General features: G+C 41.0%; 1 protein-coding gene across 1 annotated transcript in view; it reads right to left on the bottom strand.

The window, feature by feature from the left end:
- Positions 1–5,439: 5,439 nt before the first annotated feature.
- SPARC (secreted protein acidic and cysteine rich) overlaps positions 5,440–21,953 on the bottom strand; it is a 32,921-nt gene continuing 16,407 nt past the window's right edge. Inside the window, exons 2-10 of the mRNA XM_020809969.3 lie at positions 17,096–17,165; positions 15,094–15,144; positions 13,817–13,901; positions 12,542–12,663; positions 11,222–11,342; positions 8,477–8,610; positions 7,529–7,677; positions 6,920–7,068; positions 5,440–6,222 (exon numbers count right to left, since the gene is read on the bottom strand). Coding sequence (XP_020665628.3) covers positions 6,194–6,222; positions 6,920–7,068; positions 7,529–7,677; positions 8,477–8,610; positions 11,222–11,342; positions 12,542–12,663; positions 13,817–13,901; positions 15,094–15,144; positions 17,096–17,152 — 897 coding nt within the window. The 5' untranslated portion in view covers positions 17,153–17,165 and the 3' untranslated portion in view covers positions 5,440–6,193. The remainder of the gene's footprint in view (positions 6,223–6,919; positions 7,069–7,528; positions 7,678–8,476; positions 8,611–11,221; positions 11,343–12,541; positions 12,664–13,816; positions 13,902–15,093; positions 15,145–17,095; positions 17,166–21,953) is intronic.

Below are 21,953 nucleotides of genomic sequence, written 5' to 3'. Positions count from 1 at the left end.
CAAAATCCATACACCCTTATCATGTCCTATAGCCTTTGTGGGGTAGGGAACAGTTTGGGGCAAGGGTTCCGTAAAAATTTTATAATCTGTCTTTATATTCAAGGGTTTCTATACAGTGCCCTCCCAATCCAGACACTGTTAAAAAGAAAGCTTCTCATTAGCATTAGTTCTGTAACAATCTTCCCAGAATTTTTATTCAGCCAAAAACATATTCTGCTTTATATGTCTTTGATTTGCATGTTCATATATCAATAGACAACAAATTAGTTCTTAAACAACACTGAAATTATTTGTAATTCAAAGAATCAAATCATGTTTATTTGGGGCAGATCTACACTGCTTCTATCAAGGAGGGAGAACCTCTGGGCAAAAAAAACCCCCCACATATGGCTTGCTGTGGATCTTACATGTTCCACTGTCTTCTTTCCACACTGATCCTTCTCCCTTCCGACCCCAAGCCCTGATATATCTGCCCTCAGACTGTGTACATTCATGTTTGTGGACTATAGTTCCCAGCATTCTGCAGGCAGCAGGACTTGTGGCCCTGCTGCCTTCGGAATTCTGGGAGTTGTAGTCCAAAAACACAAATTGGCATTTATCTACTCTTAAATCCTCTCAGTTATTCAGAGGAATGGGATCTCTCATAACTACAGAACCAACTGTGCTCAAGTTAATAACTCAAACAAGAGTATCTCTGTCAGAAGTTCTGAGGCTCTATACATCTAAATTCAGTAGATGTGTGAAGCTTCAGAATGATAAATTTTATAAGCAATGATCATTGTCAATAAATATGCTGCTACCCAGGCCAAGTCTCCTACCAGCTTATGTAACTCCTTCAGATAGCATTTCAGTATTATGAATGATAGGTTCTGCAAGACTCCTAGGTGAGGAAAAATGCACCACATATTCCTGTATAATTCTGGAGATGATCTCATCCAGAAGCTTCCAGACAAATGCTTTACTTCCGCAGATGTGTACAACTGTGGAAGTTACGTCTATGGAGGAGGTGACTGTGTGGAATAATCTCGCTGCTGAGATCAGGCAGGCTCCCATATTAGGGCATTCCTGCTGCTTGTAGAGATATTTCTTATTTGCCCAAGCATTTTCCTGACCTCACCAGTTATTCAACCCTAGTGGTTGTAATGATTCTAGTACGAAGTAAACTAAGTTTATGAACTAAGTTTACAAAGCTGTTTTTTTTTCTTTTTTTGTTCTGCCTCTTTACCAGTTGGGTTTTATTGTACTTTCTTGATTTTCATACTGTTTCTTAATAATAAAAATTAGGGTAGAGATACATTCAGCACATGCATGCATCCTGTTTGATGGCGTTCTGTTGCAGTTTTCTTGTAAAGCATTTACTGTTGCTGCAGCTGTGGCTAGGCATACTTGCCAGCTTTTGGGCATATAGCTCCAATTCCTAGGAACTTGTTAAGGAAACACTTATTAAATTCAATAGGTTTACTCTAGTTGGGACAAATAATTGGATTTAGGTCATAAGATTACTGTTACGCACATCTTGTATTACACTGGCTGCAGTGTCGCTTGACTCCCCACGGCACACTATCCTTTTTCTTCCATTTTCCTCAGCGTGGCCTTTTGCATTATGTCTGAAGGGGATGGCTGTTGTTCTAGTAGCAATGGCAACCATGATGTTGTGCTGGAATTCCATTTTTGTTGTCAGGGTAGTGCTAGCACATGACCTTGTTGGAAAGATTTAGTTGTTGGTACAACAGCTGATTGATTCAGGCCACTAAGAGCACTTCAGAAACATTTTTTTAGTTGATTCATCTGTTTAGGGCTCACTGTTGAATTCCTGATGCTCTAATTGATTTCAGGCACAGTCCTGATGTTAAGCAAGGGGAAAAACTGAAAATGCAGCAAGACATTCTTTTGCATATGATAGTTCTACTACCAAAGAGCAGGAGCATTTGAATTTTCAGCCTTGCGGTCATGCTAGACATGAAGAAGAATGCACATTTTTTGGATTAAAAAGCAAACTGCAAGATGTGCTGCTTATATATATTCTATTAACCTGTTTCCTTTCCTACAATATGGTTTCCATATGTGCCTCGGCAATGAGGCTTGTATGTTAATACCATGTCTACTTTCCAATAACCCAGTGGTTCCCAGCTTTGGGTCCCTAGATGTTTCTTGGACCAAAAGTCCCAGAAGCCTTCACCCCTAGCTGTGTTGGCCAGGATTTCTGAGAGTTCTAGCCCAAGAACATCTGGGGACCCAAGATTGGGAACCACTGGGTTACTGGAAACTGTTTCAAATAGATGTTCATTGTTCTCTTCTAGGGTTGCCCTGCCTTTTTCAAATCTGTACAACTCGCCGCATTACTTCTTTTAAAAAGTGAAAAAACAAGCTGTTTTTTCTGCTTTGGTCTTTGCTGGTGAGGCAAGACTTGTAGGAGTAAATAGAGAACAGCCTACTGCTACATCATGTTGGTATGGCTTGCTTTTCTCCCTTCTTTCTGCCCATTTCCACACAGTGAAAAAGCAACAGAATAAGCGAGTAAGCAAAGTGTGTCTATTCCAGAGTAAACACCCATGTGGAAGCACTCACTAAGCTAAGGAAAGCAAAGATATTAAAAATGCCAGCATTCGCAAAACCTAGAGATGATGTTGGTAGATTGAAATGAGCTTTGATAGTTTAATGTCCTTGACATTAAACTTGGCATCATGGTTTACCATGGCCATGGGAATTCCAAGTAAACACTTCAGGACTTGGTATTGACCAGAATAATCAATGTTCTGTTTTTATAACTTTGAGTTTGTTTTCGTTTTGAGTATTTTTTTTGTAAGTATGAAAATCAGGAGCTTGCAGAACATGAGAAGAAACTGTGACTTAGAATCTACTCAGCCACTAGTGGCAAAATAGGAAGCACAAGCCAATATTGCTTCCTTCTTTTCTTTTCCTTTTCTTCCACCCCTGCTGCTATGTCATAAAAGGGAGAATAGTGTCATCTTGTCCCAGAGAGAGACACATGAGTTGTCCTCAGATCTGCCCTCCTCTTGTAGGGAAGAGACACACACCCCACCCCACACCCCAGTTGACAAGCTATAGCATAAATGCCTTCTGATTAAATTTTTTCCAGATTGATCAGTTAACATCGGCTCTACCTTGTTCTGCTGAAGAGCTCTCTGCTGAATGTTGTGGTGTTGGCAGAGGTTTGTTATAATTTTTTTAACATTTATGATTGAAGTTTGGTACATGTCTAGTTTTCCATGAGAGGTGTGCTTGTGTTTAACTTCAGGGCAGTGCTTGGAAAGTTACTTTCAAGAAGAATGGCTGTATTGACATGCTGAAGCAATCCATAGCTAAGCAGTGGCAGGATGATGTTCCAGTGCATAATTTCTTCACTATTCATTTGCACAGAGCTTCAACCTCTCATTTTAGTAATTCTTTCTAAAGATTACTTTCCAGGCTCTGCTTTGCAGACGTTTGTTTGTGTGACAAACATAAGCATAAAAAAAGTTATGACTGAGACATCCTTCTGAATAATCTGAAGCAGTCCAAGACATGGGAGGCATTTCTTTTCCATAACAACTTTCAGTTACATGTTCATATTAATTAGTAAAGAGCCTTTATGTTTCCTCATACGTTGGTTTCAGCAAGCCACTGTATTAACCATCCATTTCAACTAGTTCTACATCTGGTTCCTCTTCTGCTTTGTTCTCTCGTATCTGCTGTATCGGTAAAGCCTTAAGATGGAAGAGGAAGTAGGTACAGAGCATAGCTGCACACCTAGAGAAAAGCTCTGGGAGCATTATCTCTCCAGTGTGTAGGTAGTACCAATTTCCTCTCAAAGAGTCCTGGGAATAGTTGTTTGGTGCATGAGCAGAGTCATTTTTGATGGGCCCCTTCATAGAGCTACAATTCCCAAAATTTGTAGGTTACGGACACTGTTGTTTGACCAGTGCCAGTCTAGAGTACAGATTGGCCCTCAGAGTTTCAGTCTTAATGAAAGGAATCTAAGCTGTATTAAAGTGAATAGGCACAGAGCTGCGGCAGCAGTGAATAAGGCTAATTCCATGCTAGGGATCATTGAAAAGAGGATTTAAAATAAAACAGACAGCATTATAATGCTATTGTACAAAACGATGGTAAGGCCACACCTGGAGTGTTGCGTACAGTTCTGGTCACCACATCTCAAAAAAGACATTGTGGAACTGGAAAAGGTTCAGAAGAGAGTGGTGGGTAGAGGGAAGCTCTTTTCCTTCTCACACAATACCATAACCAGAAGACATAAACTCAAATTGAGTGAGAACACACAAAAGAAAATATTTCTTTACCCAGCATGTTGTTAGTCTGTGGAACAAGTTCCACTCCTCCCCAGTTGCTTCCCATGGCTGTGTGGGGATTTATCTGATCCCATGGTATCCAGAGCCTTAGAGTACGATCCGATGGACATTTGTCCTGTAGCTTGGTTGGGGTTGGGGATGGGGATAGGCTAGTTCATTCTTTTTCCTGGAGAGAGACCTCAATGTACATGGCATTTTGAATGAGCCTGCCCATGATTGATAACTATCTTCACCTTTTTCGGTCCTTGTCAGGAGCTACTGTTTTGTTTTAATGCACAACATTTTGGTTTGATTCCAGGGCTTGTGATTCCTGGGACTAAACTAAAGAGCTACCTGGCTGAGGCCACCGAAGGAACTAGAAAAATGGAAAGCTTCCTTATTGTTTGCCTTGGAGGGGAAGGGAAAGGATGTTTTCAATCCTTTCAAAGCATTGCTGATGTGGAGTGCCAGTTAGCAACAATTTAAAAGAAATGGAAAATCTTGTTTCTCTTTCCTTCCACAGGTGAGCATCAGGGAAGCTTTTAATTCCTTAAGATCATTAAGCAGTTTAGGCAGAGCATGGAAGGGGAGATGGGAAGGTGTTTTGTTTTTCTTTTTTTGCTTTAAAGGGAAAAAAAGCTTTCTAAACTGGTTTAGACAGAGTTGCTTGAGATGCAATGTGGTTGATACTCCATACCCAAAAGTGCCTCTGTGTGGGAAGATCTAGACTGATTCTTGCTGGGATACTTGGACTATCTAGCTGCTGCACCATTAAATGATCACTCTATCCGCTATACCACATTTGGTATCTCAGTGCTATTACAACTAGTTAGTTATCTGTGGTCAAGCAGGAACTGAATTATAGTGACCTTAATAAGGTTTTGTATGAGGATACTCTTCAGTTAAAAGAAATCCAAACCCAGCTAAACCTCATATGGTCAATAATCTGCACCACATACCATGTTTTGAGTAAGAGCATCACTTACAAAGTTAGCTTCCTAAGACAGGACAGAAATATTGGAGTGGTCATTTGTAGTTATGGAGGAATGATATATAGGGAAACATTGTTTTGTCTTACAACATGTGTTTCAGTTGCAAATAAATCACAGTAGGATAAAAGACCAAACAAAAAAAAAGTACAACCAAACTTAGGTGAGAATGAAATCTGACTTTTAAAGCATGCCAAACAAAGCAATAAACAATACAGTCACTGAGTAGCAATGAAGCAGGTAGCATTTTTAACTTTTTATTTTAAAGGGGGATGGGTGGGTTACAAGACTTTTTCCTCCCACATGCCTCATTTGCTCAGTTACTATTTTTGTTTGAATCTGTGCTCAGTTTTGTCAGCTCAGAAACTGCAATTTAAAAAGTCACCATTTTGAAATTTTCAGGCCTCTTCCACTGCCATCACTTTCCATTTCACGAAGGGATAAAATCCAAGTCACCTACTTTTTAATAAAAACAGCGACACCATTTGACTCTGCAAAGCCTTGTCTCTCAATACCCTTTTTTTGGTACACCTTCCTTTCTATCCATCTATTAATTAGGGAGTTTTGAGTTCCTTAGCCTGAGAGTTAAATAACCCAAATTTAACCAAGATTAAAAAAGAAAGAGAGGATCAATGAAGGGATAGATATTTTGAACAGAAGTAGGGTTTTTTCCCACTGTAGTGATACAGTCTAATTAAAAGGTCAATAGAAACACAGATGAGTGCGTGAGCTGAATAATCTAGTGGTATAGATTAGGCTACTAACAATTTTCTGTTTCTTTCTTTAGCACCGTTAATATATAAGTTTAGATCTATATTAGCACCTTGTCCCCAGTAGAACAACAACAAAAAAAACCCTTCAAACTGTTAAAAATGGAAGAAAAGGTTGAGTTGTAGGCAACAGATTATGATGCTCCGTTTAGATCACAAGATCCTTGTCAATATCCTCTGTAAAAGAAAAAGGGGGAAAAAAAGTAAGAACAGGTTTGCTAATTTGTGGGTGAGTTTAGTCAATCTCAATGTGATTTTTTGACCTCTTCTAGCGTTCATTATTGCTGTTACCTCTAAGCCAGTTTTTTACATGGTTGGGATTTGAACATAGATCTTTGCTGGATACAGCCATACTATATGATGAGAAATCTATGATTGACTGATTGGCCAGAATACTGATTAGGTCTAGAGCCATTTGATTTATGGAAGATGTAGCATTTAAAGTATGTATGAATATATTCTGCTGATGAAGTTAATCAAATTAGGTTGCTAGGCAGGAAGACAACTTTACAGTCCAATGAATGAGTTGCTTCAAAAAAGAATAAAGTGAAAATGAAATAAAATAGTAATTATGAATGTCAAATAAGTCTGCCATTTGCTCCACCCATTTTTCATCAGGTAGAAGAAGTTACCTGACAGAGTAACTTCTTGAAGAGTTATCTAACAGGAGTCGTGAATAAGATAGCACTATTAGCAACTGATATTACTTTATGATCTTAACACATCTCCCAAGCACTCTTAAGTCAAGTAGAATAAATTAGAGATATTTGGAATTGGGAATACTTTCCATAGCCCAAGGGTGGGGAACATGTAGTTTTCCAGATTTGTTGGACCAGCCTTGCTGGTGGCTTAGGAATGGACATGTGATACTTACTCTCCTTAATGCCAAAGCAGCTGCCCCATTCCTCAAGGGCAATGTATTTGTCATTGTCTAGATCACATGTCTCAAAGAAACGAGTGGTGCAGTGCTCCATGGGGATGAGGGGGGCTCTCAGAGGAGCCAGCTCGGTGTGGGACAGGTATCTGAAAAGAATGGAAAGAGGGTTACAATCACAACCCCACCAAGAAGATAGCATCAATTAGGACTTTTCCTAGAACAAAAGGATTTTCCTTTGATCACTATGGCTGTACAAGTGAGTCAGAGCAGGAGTAGCCATGAAGTGGAGTTGTAGGAAGAGGAATTATCTCATCCCTCAAATTAAGTTTTCGCACTTGTGCTCTTTTTCATACTCTTCTTTATATTTTTGTGCTAGTCTGTTCAACAGGCTCATTGTCCAGTTGAGATAATGACCACATATCATTTTGGATCTCTAGAATTGTTGCATTTGAAAGGACTTCAAGGTCATTTAACTAATGCACAAAATTCACAGCTAAAACACTTGTGAGAGACAGTTACAAAACCTCTGTTAATATCCTCCCAATGAAGCAGAGTCCAACATGCTCCAAGAAGTTTTGTTCCACTGTCAAACAGGTCAATTCTTACCCATCAACGGGATGCTGGTCCAGCTGACCAAACTGCCAGTGCACAGGGAAGATGTACATGTTGTAGTTCTTCTCAAAGTCACGGGCCAACAGTTCCATGGTGTGGTCGCCAGCTTCCAAGCGCTTCTCATTTTCGTAGATCTTCTTCACCTGAATTGCAATGTGCAATTTAAAAAGAGTTTGAGTCCCCCTCCTCCCATTTGGAATTTCTTCCCTTACCCTGAAGAATTACAGAGATGCTTTGTATAAATTATTGGCAAAAATATGCATTAAGGGGGTATGGCATGAGATTTAGTGCATGCCTTACTATCCCAAGAGAAATTTCCATCTGGTGAAAACTATTTGCATATAAATGGAATGTCAGGCAAGGTGATATACGAGGACGGGTTTTATAGATGTATAGTTTGCTTCATGTTTGAGCAGCTGAGGTCACTGCACACATGACATTGCACATTGCTAGAAGTATATATTAAACATCCATGTATTATTGCCAATTCTGTCTCTTTTGCAAAGGGGGAGAAACATGTGGCTTTCCAGATGTTTCTGAACTACAACCTCTGTCAGCCCTAGCCAACATGTCCACTGGTGACGAACAATGAGAATTTCATTCCAACATTATCTGGAGGGTTTGCCATAATAGAGACACATTTACAAGCATATATATATTACAATATAATATATGAAATGTAATTGAATTAGGTTAGCTTCCAACAGACCAACCCATCCTAATCTGATTCAGTTACTGTGCAAAACAGTATAGGCCATACTGGTTAGGACTGGTGACAACTATAATTCCAAACATATGGAAGGCACCACATTTTGTAAAACTATCGTAGCTGTGTTGGCCTTGCTAAGATACGGTTGGTAGATCTTGACCTTGACTGGAACTTCAGGAAGATTTCTCCACTGTACAGGTCTGGAGATGTGCATATGAGTTGATCATGCTCACCTTGAGTTTTTGCTTCTCGGTCAGCAGGTTGTTGTCTTCATCACGCTCATATAGAGTGACCAGGACATTCTTCAGCCAGTCACGCATGCGCAGGGGGAATTCGGTCAGCTCAGCATCAAGGCAGGGAGGAATCACTGAAACACATCAAGAGGCTTATTGGTATAGTCACAGTAAAACACAATCTGGTTTTGTTGTCTTTAAACTTCAAACAATTGTAACAAAATATGTTGCCCTAGATCAGTAGTTCCCAATCTTGGTTCCCCAGATGTTCCTGGATTACAGCTCCCAGAAATCTTGGCCAGCACAGCTAGTGGTTAAACCTTCTTGGAATTTTAGTCTGGGAACATCTGGGGACTGAAGGCTGGGAATGATTGCCCTGTGATTAGATACAACATCCCATCAGATATGAGGCAGTGGCATTCCTTCTTCAGTTAAACATTTTTTCTCTGTGTTTCATTTTGTATTGCACACAAGGAAAGCTATCCTCCACAAACAGCAGAATTTAGTGGTCTGAATCAGACCAGAAGTATCATAGTTTCCTTAACCTGTGAGAGACCCCTTGATTTTCATTCACATGAATATATATTTCAAGCATCTCAAAATCTGCATGTAATTAGAAGCAGTAGTTGGAGCTTCCCCCCATCCCAATTCAAAATTTCTCTCTTGGGTGTCACTTGATATCATGAACTCTCATCGTTGTCATTTATTTATATTAATTATTTATATTATTTATTTACTCTACCTGAGCTCAATGGTCATGCTGGCTATGGATGGGAGCTACTGTATAGTCAATCACATCTGGAGATAAGCTACACTTGACTTAATCAGCTCTCATTGTTTGGGTTAGGGCTTAAATTGCTAATGGTCTAAATTCAACTTGTTTAGTGCCACATTTGTTTAAATGTTAGCCACTATTATTCAGATAAATAGGGAACAGGAATCTTAATGTATTGCTTGAAACGAGGTTCGGAGACAGCTGCCTGCTTTAAAATTAGGACCCATGTGAAGTGAAAAACAATATCCTTACAGCAGCTAATACTGTAAAACTGCCTTGACCACACATTTGGTGTTCTGACATGATCTAACTCTGCCTTTCCTGCTCAGAAAATAAGGCTGGGAAAATATTTGTGATTTATGCTGTCCCCCTTTTTTTTGCTTTGTTTTTTAATGCCACACTCAGTCTTATGGAGCTTCTTAGTTACACAGGACACCTTATAGTGGATTACTGGGAAACAGGAAATCATCGTAGCCCACAGTGTGTTCCACAAACATCAGGAGCAGCTGCAGATACCTTGAGCCAGGGCAAAGAGAAGCCAGGAAAACACTTGCTAATAAGAACATGGCTGTTCTTCAGAGGCAAAGCCAGCAGGCTGCTGGAAGATAATGCTGTACTGGTCTTGACAGTCTACTTTGTCCCTTACTTGACATCTAGGGCCAAAATCCTTATGTAAGAAACATCAGGAAAACCAGAGAAAGCCTATCAGCCGAGCTGTCTAGCACTGTAAATGAAACTACTCAACAAGGAAAATCACCACTGTTTTAAAATTGGGGAGAACATTAAACTAAGTTGGCCAGAAAGGAAAAGGGGCAGGGTTCCTGCACTTTTAACAGTGATGTAGAACAGGGAAACTGGTCAGCAAAGGTTCCTTATCATGTACGTAAGTTTATAATAACCATGTGCCGTCAAGTCCATTCTGACTCATAGCAACCCTTTTCCAGGGTTTTCTGATTTACCTTTCCTTCTGTAGGCATCCGTGGACTGTGCATCTTGCCCAAGGCCATACAGGCTGGCTCTGTTCACAGGAGGTACAGGGGGGAATCAAATTCCTAAGCTCTGGCTCCACAGCCAGATACCTCAACCACTGAGCCTTCCAGCCAGCATTCTGTAACTTACATATGCTGAAATTCCTTCTGTGTTACTGTTAAAAATGCAGGACCCCTGCCTCCCTTTTCCCTTTGGCCTCTCTGCTGGATGTTAAACATACCTAGCCAATGCCTAACACAGTAAAGCCATCTTCATCACACATTCTGTGTTCATCATACCTGAGGAACTGATGTTCCTGACACATTATTAGGACATGGCCCTTTTCAAAAGCTGAAAGGGTAGTGCTAAATGTACCTCTGATTCTGAAGATTATGTAATTCTTCCCTTCTCTTTTAAAAAGCCAGACTTCTTACTGGCTGAAAAACAATGGAGAACCCACCAGGAAAATAGAGGCTGGTACAATGCGACACAACACAATGACTCGTTTACGGTCTTCTGTGCATCTCATGTAAAAAGAGAGTGAACAAAATGTGGCATTTCTGTACTACCTGCTAACTGTAGAAGTACCCTTGGTTTCCTCTCCCACTTCAGCATCTCATGTAATGTAGTTGCAAGATTCCCTCTGCTGATTGCTCAGCTACATGCACGTATTTGTTGTTGATATCATATGGATATATGTATAGCCTGCCTTTCCATGACCCAGTTCTCAGGCACATGGGTCTCCTATTTCAGTGCATTCTTCCCAACTGTAACTTTTTTCGATTAAATGTTTTTGCAAACAGATGAGGTGAAGGTCATAAAATTGTGATCGTCACCACAGTTATAGTGAACATGCTGAATTAGGGTGATGCATTCATACTCTAGATATACCTATGCCCACATTAGGATTTTGCTGTTTTAAAAAGATAGTGAACATAGGTCATTCTTGGAGAGTTACTGTGTTCAGTGGATTGTTCTGAAACCTTAGGCTAAAAACTTACATTTGCAAGGCCCAATATAGTCCAGGTGGAGCTTGTGTCCCTTCTTGGTTCCCTCCAAAGCACATTTGGTGGCAAAGAAGTGGCAGGAGGTGTCGTATGTCTTATTATCAGTGCCACATACCTTTGTGAAAAGAGGAGCTGCATTAGACAGTGACAGTGACAGTGTCCAAACATGGCATGGGTCATTTTTACTTTATGCAAGATGGGAAGAGAGCAACCCTTCAGACCTAGGCTAGACATGTCTGCCACATCTTGATCTAAGCCCCAGTGTATTAGCCGTCACCCATTGCCATAACTGAACCGAATATGTGTTCATGGACTGAACTATTTCTTATCTTAGGCAAATAAAAAGCTAGAGTTGGATGCCAGTATATTGATGTCATGCACTGCAACCTCATCTGATGGACCACCTTTTCAGCAGCTGCGTATAGATTTGAAAGACCACTGCATATGGGAAGAAACTTTGCTATACTTTTGAAACAAATTCCAAGGGGCAGAGTAGCAACCCCTTGGTAGACTCAACAGATAGGACAAGAACTACTGCCAAGAAACGGCCCTCTCTTCTCCTCTATGATCTGTCTCACCCAATTCTTATCAAACACTGTTGAGAGGCTGAACAGACACACTTCTTTACATCTGCTGCAGGTCATCAGCCAAGGCAATCTGATCTCTACCTCTACTCCTGTCCTTGACTAATAAGAGCCTGAGGGGGAAAGGCAGTCCCATGTTAGCATTTCTGGAGCTGCTCCATCACATCCTTTCCAATGCGCTATCACAAGAAAAGCAGGTTTTACACTACCTTATAGTTATTTAGATCAGTTCTAACAAGTGAGGGCAGAAAAACATTCAAATCACAGCTTCCTTCAGCCTCCTTCCCAAAGTATTTTGGAGTGACTTGGTCTTGAGTGGAAAATTAACCCATTTGCTTTACAAAAAACCTGGTGGAGTTGAAAATTGTGCAAATTGCTTGATACAGTTCCTTACATTTTGGACCCTCCAGGGGGAACATGAGCAAGGGAACTGTCACAATGAGCACTGAGTTTAAACTCTACTACTAAACTATGGGCAGTTACACAGGAAACGTCCAACATGCCCTTAGAGGTTCAGTTGTTGGTAGTCTGTTAGAGAACTATGTGATCAGCTCCAATTATATCCACCCAAGCCAGATTTTGTGGGCATCACCAGAAGCAAACTCTGATATACAGGAGCCACTCTGTGACACTTAAAGTAATCACTGTATTCAAAACCTCCACTTTTGACTGTTTGCTGTACTGGCCTCAGTTCGTTCCTCCTTGCTGTAAATCTAAAGCCTCCTCTCACCTTCTCAAACACTGCAGCGCTGACTGGGCAGCTGGAGGGATCCTGGCACACACACATAGGGGTGTTGTTCTCATCCAGTTCACAGACTTTTCCGTGCTTGCAGTGATGGTTCTGGCAGGGGTCTAAACAAGATCAGAGAAGCCATTTTGGAAATCAAAACAGAATCATTGGTGCTTCATAAAGAACCGGACAAGTATTCGTGGAGAGGCGTTCTCTGCCTTTTCACTTAACTGAGCCCTCCTGCTCTATATTTGCTTGGCTCACCGACATGGGACTGGCTAACAAGAATGTTTATGGAGTAAAACGCCCAGAGAAGTCCAGCTTATTATGTTTGTTATTGATGGGCACCAAAAAGGAAACAATGGAAAGAAATAGAAGTTGGCTATCAAGTGGCAGCCATTTCTTCTGCTAGGCTGTCAATTTAGACTATTAGGCTTCATGTACTGAAAATTTATATTAGGCACCTACATGTGTTTGTGAAAGCCTTTCCCATGCACTTTGTAGATAATGCCTATGAAGATACCAGTGATCTCACAGCAGTCAAATCAGAGTGGGAGGAACTGGCTTCAGAGGGATTGTGTCTTCTAGGTAATTTCCTTCCCTCAAGGTCCTCTGGACCTGATAGCTACTGTGTTTCCATGAAAACAAGACCAGTTCTTATATTACTTTTTGCTCGAAAAAACACATTAGGGCTTATTTTCAGGGGATGTTTTATTTTTTTTTCATGTACATTTATTCAAATCATGTGAAAATGAGAGATTGAGGGGGAATGCTTTTGGCGCCCAAAGTATTCTCATTTGCAGCCTGTAAAGTTGCCTTTCCAGAGCAGAGTAGGAGGGGCGTGAGTTGCTGGAAGGCAGGGCTGAGCAGCGAGGGTGGGCGACCCTCCTCCCCTGGCCCCAGGATGAAGTCCTCGGCCAGAAGCCCTGCCCGCCACCATGGGTTCTGTCATTTCCGCTCTCACCCGCTTGTGCAACACCATGGTTCAGCTCAGCTTGGAGCCGGCTGGAGCTCAAGTTGCAGCCACCGGCAAACCGTGAGCCTTCAGAAGCCAGAACAAAGAGGTGAACAAAACTGTTACTGGCACCCCAGCTGGAGCCTCGCCTGCCCATCGTCCCCTGCCACTACCGGGTGCTTGGGAAGGGAGTGGCTGGTTGGAGAAGGGGCTTATTTTGGGGTAGGGCTTATTTTCGGGGAAATATGGTATACCTCTATTACAGACAAAAACCAGGTATGTAGAAAACATGCCTTTTGTAAAGTTCCCAAGCCACTTACTTTCAGCAACAATTTCCTCGGCATCCACCACAGGCTCTTCAAACTCTCCGACCTCTACCTGAACGGGGTTGATGCCCACAGGTTCCTGAGTAAAGAGACAGAATAAATGGTGTGCACTGATTTACCCATGGCCTTTACAGAAGAGACGCCCTATATAAAAGGTTAGAAACTACTAGTCCACCCTCCTCACCATATGGGTGCCCTCCCCCAATGGGGATCTACTAGCTTTCCCAGCCTGGCACCCTCCACACTACAACTCCTGTTGCACTACAGCTAGTGTTTCTCTTGGAATAGATCAGTTACCATATACTGTACCATACTAGAACATACCCTTTAAAGAGAAAGACAGTACCAATAAAATAGAAGGAAATCAAGCCTCATGGAGATGTTTTCATTTGTAACTGGTGATTATACAATGAATGATGACAATGACAACTATAATCTCCCATCATAAAAACAAGGGCAGGCTGCTTTGAATTAGCATCACACTGTACAAAAATATTTTCATACTGTCAGAGGTTATAATTTACTTTAAAAAATTCAGTCAGCAGCTCATGGCAAAGTTCCCCCACCCCCATCATTCATTACAATTAAGGAAGGGAATACTGTATTAGGATTAATTAAAGAATGGCATAATACTGTACTTGAAAAATTCTGTTCAGAATGCTTTTGAATACTCTTTTAAAGGTGAATAAGATGTAATAAGTGATGTACTCATTAAACTCCTCCTGCTTGGTTGTTCCTTCTCATTATATTAGTTTTTAGATGTAACTTTGTTATCATCCTCACAAAAACTCAGTCATTACATGTGACTGTGCAGCTCATTATTTCCAAGCTCTGGTCAGTAGCCAACAGATGTAGCCGGTAGCCAACAAATCCTCTGAGCAAGGATGTTTATATAGACAAAGCCCCCCCTCTCAATCTCTCTCTCTCTCTCTGTGTATGTGTATATACACATATACACACACACGTATACACACACACACACACACGATGTGCAGCTCTTATATTGTGCTACAAACCTAGGCAACATGCAGCTCCATATGAGAGCTGCATGTTCCCTGGGTTTGGAGCACAAAGACTCTAAAGTGTGTGTGTAGAAGACACCCAAAGGGGACTATTAGCAGAATTAAGTGATACCGACAATACTTATATTTCAAATTGTCTCTGCAACCTCTCAGCTCATGATCACACATTCAGAAAAGCAAAGCTTGCCAGCCACTCCAACAAAGCACTTGGAAGAGAAAGGAGAGAGTCGATAGCATGGTTCTTCATACCTCTGTTGCTGGATCCTCTATTACTTCCATCTCTTCTGGCAGAGCCTCCTGCTGTAAGAGAGAAATAAGAAATTTTAGAGTGGCTCCAAGGCGAGTTGGCTTATTTTCTGGTATTATGCTAATTAGGGAATAATTTCCACCGTGGTGAAGGAAGAAGGCAGAAACTGCTCTTGTCTTTGTGGACATCTGGGAGAATTTGAAACCAGATTGCTACCATCTTGAAAGTTCTGGAAGGCGATGAATAAGGCATAGAAAGAAGTTCAAAAGTTACTTTAGTGAGCTTAGTTTTCTCTTAGAAGATGCTGTGGTCAGTTTCTGTGTTGTTATACCATGATGTATTTTGTGCATGCTCTGATATTATGCTGCTGCTACACTATATGTAAGTACTAGGTAGTTTAGTTAGCTTTCTTGTTTTCTTTTATGTTTACTCTGTATCGCTCCTGCCTTGGATTCTTGGGTGCCTGTGTGTTTCATGGGTGTAGTGGCTGTTCTACCTTGCAGGATTGGCATGAGAGTCAAAGCGTTTACTTAACCTTGTACATTTTTTGGGGAAACTCCCTGGAAGCACTGCTTAGTTGGGTCAGTTTCCTGATAGAGTTCTCTTCTATTGTGGTTTTGTGGGTTTTTTTTTTTTTTGGTTTTTTTTTGGCAGACAGAAATCCAACAATTTGAAAAGGCGTATTTCTACGAAACTGCCTAGGATTGGGAACTCATTCTCTTCAAAACAACTTTCTTGAGAATTCAATGGGTTAAGCTTCATGAATTTCTACTGTCCCCTAATTTAGGCCCCATCCTAGGAACTTTGCCAATACTTCTCACAACACTCCTATCCTTAAGGCATGATTTGGGCAGAGACTCATGCCTTTGAAAACAGGTCTTCTGAGAAAAGTGGAGCTTGAGGTATGTTTGTGTGCATCTGTATTTTGTCCTGTTGGCAGATTTTTGTGTATCTTGAACTTGAAAGAATTGTTTTTGTTTTTGTTTTTTTAAATTATAATGCCCAAACCATTCCTTTATATTTTGGAGTTGTAATCCAAAAAAAGTAACCCTCTGCCTGTAAGCCATGCATGAGTTGTTTTCTTTGTTTCCAAAATGGAACCTTTACAAGCTGCAAAATTTGTTCCAAAACGGAACAAAATATCTGGATATAATGAGATGGTGGCAGGGAAAAGAAGGAAGATGAAGATAAGGAAACATGAACGAAGCAGAAGCTTTCACAGAGAGGAAGACATCATGGAGTAGGGGAGATAAAAGTGAACCAAAGCCAGAGAGAGGCTGGAAGTAGCAATGCACTGCTCTCATCTGAAGCCTTTGCTTGCCATATTTTCCATAAACACTTAACCCATACATTCTTTAAACCAGGACTGAAGACAGATCAGGACAGAAGTCCAAGTGATCTGCAATCAACTAGCAATGACCTTTGACTTCTAACAGCAAATTACTTCTTTTTTTGCCCTCAGCCAGGAGCAGAGAATGTGTGGTCCTCCAGCTGTTGCTGGTTTGCAGTTTGTTCTTTACTCTAGCCAATAGTGAAGAATCATGGGAGTTGCAGTCCAACAACATCTGAGAACTGCATATTCCCTACCTAATTAATGCAATGAAGCTGGTTTGGGATAATCAAGAGTGGATTCTTATCCAGTGGGGCTGCGTTCAGTTCTGTACTCAAAACAAATGCCTTTTATATCAGTCTCTGCCGAATCTTTTTTTTTGGGGGGGGGGGGAAGAGAAAGAGATTAAATCAAATTTAGGATCCTGGAAGCATTCTACTTTTGGTATAAACACAAATAGTTAACGACATAGCTGCTCTATTGACTGGTTGCTAGCTTGCGTTTTCTCCTCCCTTGCAGGAGCCTATACGATGGCTGGCTGCATCAGATGTTCAACAGATAGACCTTTTTTGTGGCAGGGAGATGTGGTGCCCCAGGCCCTCTCCCTGTCAAAAGGTGGTCATCCTACTGTGAATATCGAGTCTGACATTTGCAAGGCTAAGTATGATACTCACTGGTGCCGCCAGGGCCTTGCCTGCCAGGCAGAGGAAGAAGAAAATCCAGGCACGCATCTTGCTGTGAGACCTAGGTAGAAAAGAGACAGAAGAGTTTGAATTATATACAGTTTGGGGAAAGCAAAACAAGCATAATTTCACAATGCAAAACAAGGCAAGCACAGTGCTGCGAACAATCAGATGTTTTTCATCAGGAAGGTCTGCTTCTAATGACATGCTATCTGTGTTGTTTACCTTGGGCCTGACTGAAGCTTTTAGCACTAGTCCTAGTACAACACAGTAAGTACCACACTAAGTTTATGGGAGTAGAATAAGTTGTTTCTTTTTATGATATGTTAGGGCTGTGCACTCAGCAAGCCAGGAGTTGACATATACCCACCACAAAGCCTTAAATGGTATTGATACACACATACGCAGCTTGCCAAGTGATAGTACCATAAGGCTTTTCACAGTGTTGATACAAATTATCTCTGAAGATCTTTCTAAAAGGCACTTAGTTCTAGCATTGCAATGCTCAAAATGGAACATTGGCATCTTCCCATATGTTCAGATAAGTAAGTTCTCCACACATCTGCATTATCTGACCAACATGGGAAGTACAACGTTCACTCAAAGATGTTATAGATAAGTGTGGAAATGAGGCAATCAGAGCCGTATATGCTTCCTATTCTTTCTACTGTGTAATGTCCAAAGCTCTTCTTAGATTCCAGACTTTTACAACTGTACTTGAGCACATCCTTGTACAGCCAAGCCATTGCTTGAGAACATAAACAAAGGAAATCCTGAGAGATTAAATTCTTCGCTTATCTGCAGGTTGGCAGAAACTACAACTGAGGAGTCCTCATCTACAGGCCTCTAATCTCATGGGGATTCTTCTTCAGGCTCTGATCCAGTCTCCTCCTCAGGGTAAACTGAAGATCTTTTCCCCATATGGCCATAGTGTAGTATGTAAAACTTGAATATTTATATTAGTGTAAAATGGTGTGAAGTGTGAGAAAGGATGAATGGCTATTGTGTCTAGTGTAAAGGCAAGAATCTGGACATCTTAAGGACTGCCTTCATAACTAGGAAAGGCATTCACAAAGTAGTGATGGGTCAAAGCCAAGGGAATTGTTGCCCAAAAATATATTGTGATATTTCCCAATGCCTCTGAAATGTTCAGATAGCATCTATTGTTCATTAATCACTTCCATCTTTTAACAAAGAAGAAAAATACACAAGAATGTGGATTTCCCCCTTTAGATTTCAAAATGTATATGTATTGAAAAGCTGAATAATATTTCAGAAGTGGCCTTCCCTGCTAGTGGCATATTTGCTGACAGATGGAATGTGAAAATAAAGCTGACAGGAAATTTCTCAAGTAAAGCACAAGTCACATGGATCTCTTTTTTCATTAGAAGCAGGGCCTCTAAATACAGTGGACCCTCGACTTAATAGAATTAATTCGTATTGGAATGGTGGTTGCAGATCGAAAAGTCTGTAGGTCGAGGCTCCATTGACCTACAATGCAATGAAAACCGATTAATCCGTAACCGGCCATTTTTGTTCCATTTTGGTTTTTTTCCCCGGTCTGTAGGTCGATTCTCTGGCTGCATGTTGAACCTAAATTTTGCGGCCAGAGAAGCCTGTAACTTGAAAAGTCTGTAAGTGGAGCCGTCTGTAAGTCGAAGGTCCACTGTATTCCAAAGGGTTAATTTTTGGTAATAACTGAGATTTAACAGAAAAATGTTTGAGTTTTACATGTAGCATATTTATTTTGAAGATAATGTCATCTGGATGAAGAAAACTGATCTTTGATATGATCCCAATGCACATTTATTTGGCAGCTATTCTCACTGAGTTCAGTCATGCTTACCCATATGTAAATGTGTGCAGGGTTAAAGACTAATTCATCTGAAACACAGATATGCTGCCAAGTCATCCGAAAGTTCACAAAATGCCAAATTTTGACCTTCACCTTAGGGTGCACATTCCACCATAGCTACAAGAAAATTTAAAGGCACGCAGGCAAATTTTTAACATGATGGATGAATGCACCCCCTGCTGTTTCTATGACAAACTGTAGTGTGAGTTATTATCACTCACTTTGCACATTAAATGCACAATTGCCTTTCAGATATTGCTAGTGAGGCTATAACTGTTATTGCTGTTAAATGCCATCAAGTCAGATTCCACTTACAGGAGCCCTAATGAGACTTTCAAAGAAAGTGAGAGATATTAAGGAGTGGTTTTACCAGTTCCACACCCCCAGTGAATTTTCCATGGCTGATCCAGGATTCGAACTAAGGTCTACTGAGTGTTTGTCCATCACTCGATCCACACCTACACCACACTGAGTAGCTTATAAGCATTGGGTACCTTTGAAATGTCCAGTTCAGCCTTTGTTTAATTCGGAATGTAATAGGCTATTAGCAATGCTAAGAGTGAAATGGACTAAAAATGTTCATATCACAGCCCCTGTATCTGGAGGAAGGCCTTGCTTTTTACTTCTTTTGCATGGTATGTTCTGGACATAAGAGTTAATAGCGGGGTTTCCAACAAGGCACCCTCCAGGTATATGCTGGGTTACATCTCCTGTCACTCTAGAGTCGCCATTGGCCCATCAGGTGAGAAGCAAAGGGAACTACAGGGAGAAGAGGCCCATCCCTCCCTTCAACTTACCCACTGCCTAATGCTTGCACAACCTTTTCCCTTGACACCCCCTCCCTCTTCCCCCTTTTCAGTACACCGAGTCCCTTCCTCCCTCCTTTATTTGCTCTGGAGGCTGCTGAAAGCATCCTCCACCATTGCCAAGACCTGAAGCTGAGGTCAAGAGCTCTTCCCCTTTCAAAAGACATTTTTGGGGTGGAAAAATACAGCTGGATGTGGCTGTTTTCCTGATTTATAAGAGCTTTTCTTGTGCTTTGCCCAGCATGGCTTATTTGCCTCAACTAGTTCCATTTATGATCCAGGTATAGAGCTCAGAAACTACTTATTTTGGACTACAACTCCAGAGTTCCCCCAGCCAGTACAGCCAATGGCTCTTTTGGATTGGGATTCTGGGCGCCGCAGACAAAAAATAGGGAATATACTCTAGCCCTGCCTATGAATGATAGCCGCACTGCCCTTTTGCAACTACATGTGGGGTATCAAGCCAAGGCAAGGAGTGCATTTAGAAAACAACACCCCTCCAGCTCCCTTTGGTCAATATTGGACTACAAGCTCAGCAATATGCCTTGTGCCAGAGATGATGAGATTTCAAAGCCTGGGGTTTCGCTCTGGTGTTTGGAGCCCATTTGACAACAAGCCAGCAATCATCAGTGTTGCCACTGTTGTATTTGGAGGGGGACAGGACATGGAGCAGCCCTCTGAGCAAACAAGCTTTACATAAACATCTGTCGCTGGAGTCAGGAAACAAGTTTATTTTAAAAACAATGCAAAGAAAGGCCTCAGTAAGAGAACTTGTTTTCGAGAGGGGTTGCATTAAAGCTTTGCCTTGCAGATCAGACAGGCCCTTGAAGCTCCCTAATAAAATTGTGAGGACTTGTGTCATAGTCATTAAATGTGTGCGTATGTGTGTGTGTGTGTGGGGGGAATAGGACCTAAGACATGCTGTCTGAGGCTTAATTTCAACCATGTGTAGGACTGTCACAGCCTCAGCTCCCCAAAAAACATATTTTTCAATTCCAAGATTCAGACCCGGATTAACTCAGCAAAAAGAGATCAATGCATTTGTATGAATATCTGGAAAAAAAATGGCTAGTCAGAGCATACTCTGGACAAATTGACACTCTGTACGTTTTAACAGCGGGACACGGCAAAAATGTCAGTCGGCACCAACAGCTCGAAACTGTACCAGGTGCCAGAGGGCTCCTGTTTTACTTTCCCACAGCTCCCAAGAATACTACTACTTAATCAAAAACGTCATGCAAAATGAATGACAGCTAGACTCAGCCACCTGATGCTGCTCAGAGCCACAGCCTAGAAAACTACAACTCTTAGCACCTCCATACCAGCATGCTTGAAAATGTTACCTTTTTGGACTATTAACTCCTGAGGGAAGTGATGTCTGGGTGTTGTAGTTCAGAAAAGTAATTTTTCCAAGCTCTGCTGAGAAGACCAGACTGGGGAAGGAAGGATATAACTCCCCCCTTGGCAGGTGTTAGCGGAGGTCCCTGCAGTTGCCAAAGAAAACCAGAAATTGCTAGGGTGACCATGAAGAGGACAGGGCTTTTTTTTTTATCTTTAACTGTTAGATGGAAATGTGAATTTCAGCAGGAAAGTCCCTCTTCTGCACATCTGTTAAAGGTACGGGAGTCCTGTCTTCCTTTTCATGAGATCACCACTTCCCTTCTTCAACCACTAGATGTCTTATAACAGAGGGATAAACTGGAACAACAAATCAGTTCTATTTGTCTCAGGTTTAACCAGCCAAGAAAGCCTAAATGCCTCTAGTGTTTCACTGACAAGATCAGTACTTCCATCTGTCTTACAATACAATACTCCCTCCAGTCAATACTTGATCTTTTTTCTTTACTTATTTTGTTTGTTTTTATTCTTCCCATCTTGTAGAATCTGTTATTTAAGGTAATAACTTTTGGTGTAATATTTATTTGTAGTTTTATGTATGTATCTGGAAGCTGCCTAGAGAGGTCAAAAGACCAGATAGGTGGGATATAAATTAAATAAATAAAAGAAAGAAAGAAATTAAGAGTGTAGCTGCAATCTAGACTGTTACATTTGCTAAGATGTCAGTATTTGCTAAAGATCCTACATGCTGGAATATTTTTTTCTTTTGTATCTTATGAGGGAAACAAATTGTTCCTAAGCATGTCCACAATTCTTTTTTCTGAAGTACAAACAAATCATTCCTCACGCT

The sequence above is a fragment of the Pogona vitticeps genome, chromosome 2 (genome assembly GCF_051106095.1).
Source record: "Pogona vitticeps strain Pit_001003342236 chromosome 2, PviZW2.1, whole genome shotgun sequence".
NCBI classification, from domain to species: Eukaryota; Metazoa; Chordata; class Lepidosauria; order Squamata; family Agamidae; genus Pogona; species Pogona vitticeps.
This window is presented reverse-complemented; position numbering and strand designations above follow the sequence as displayed.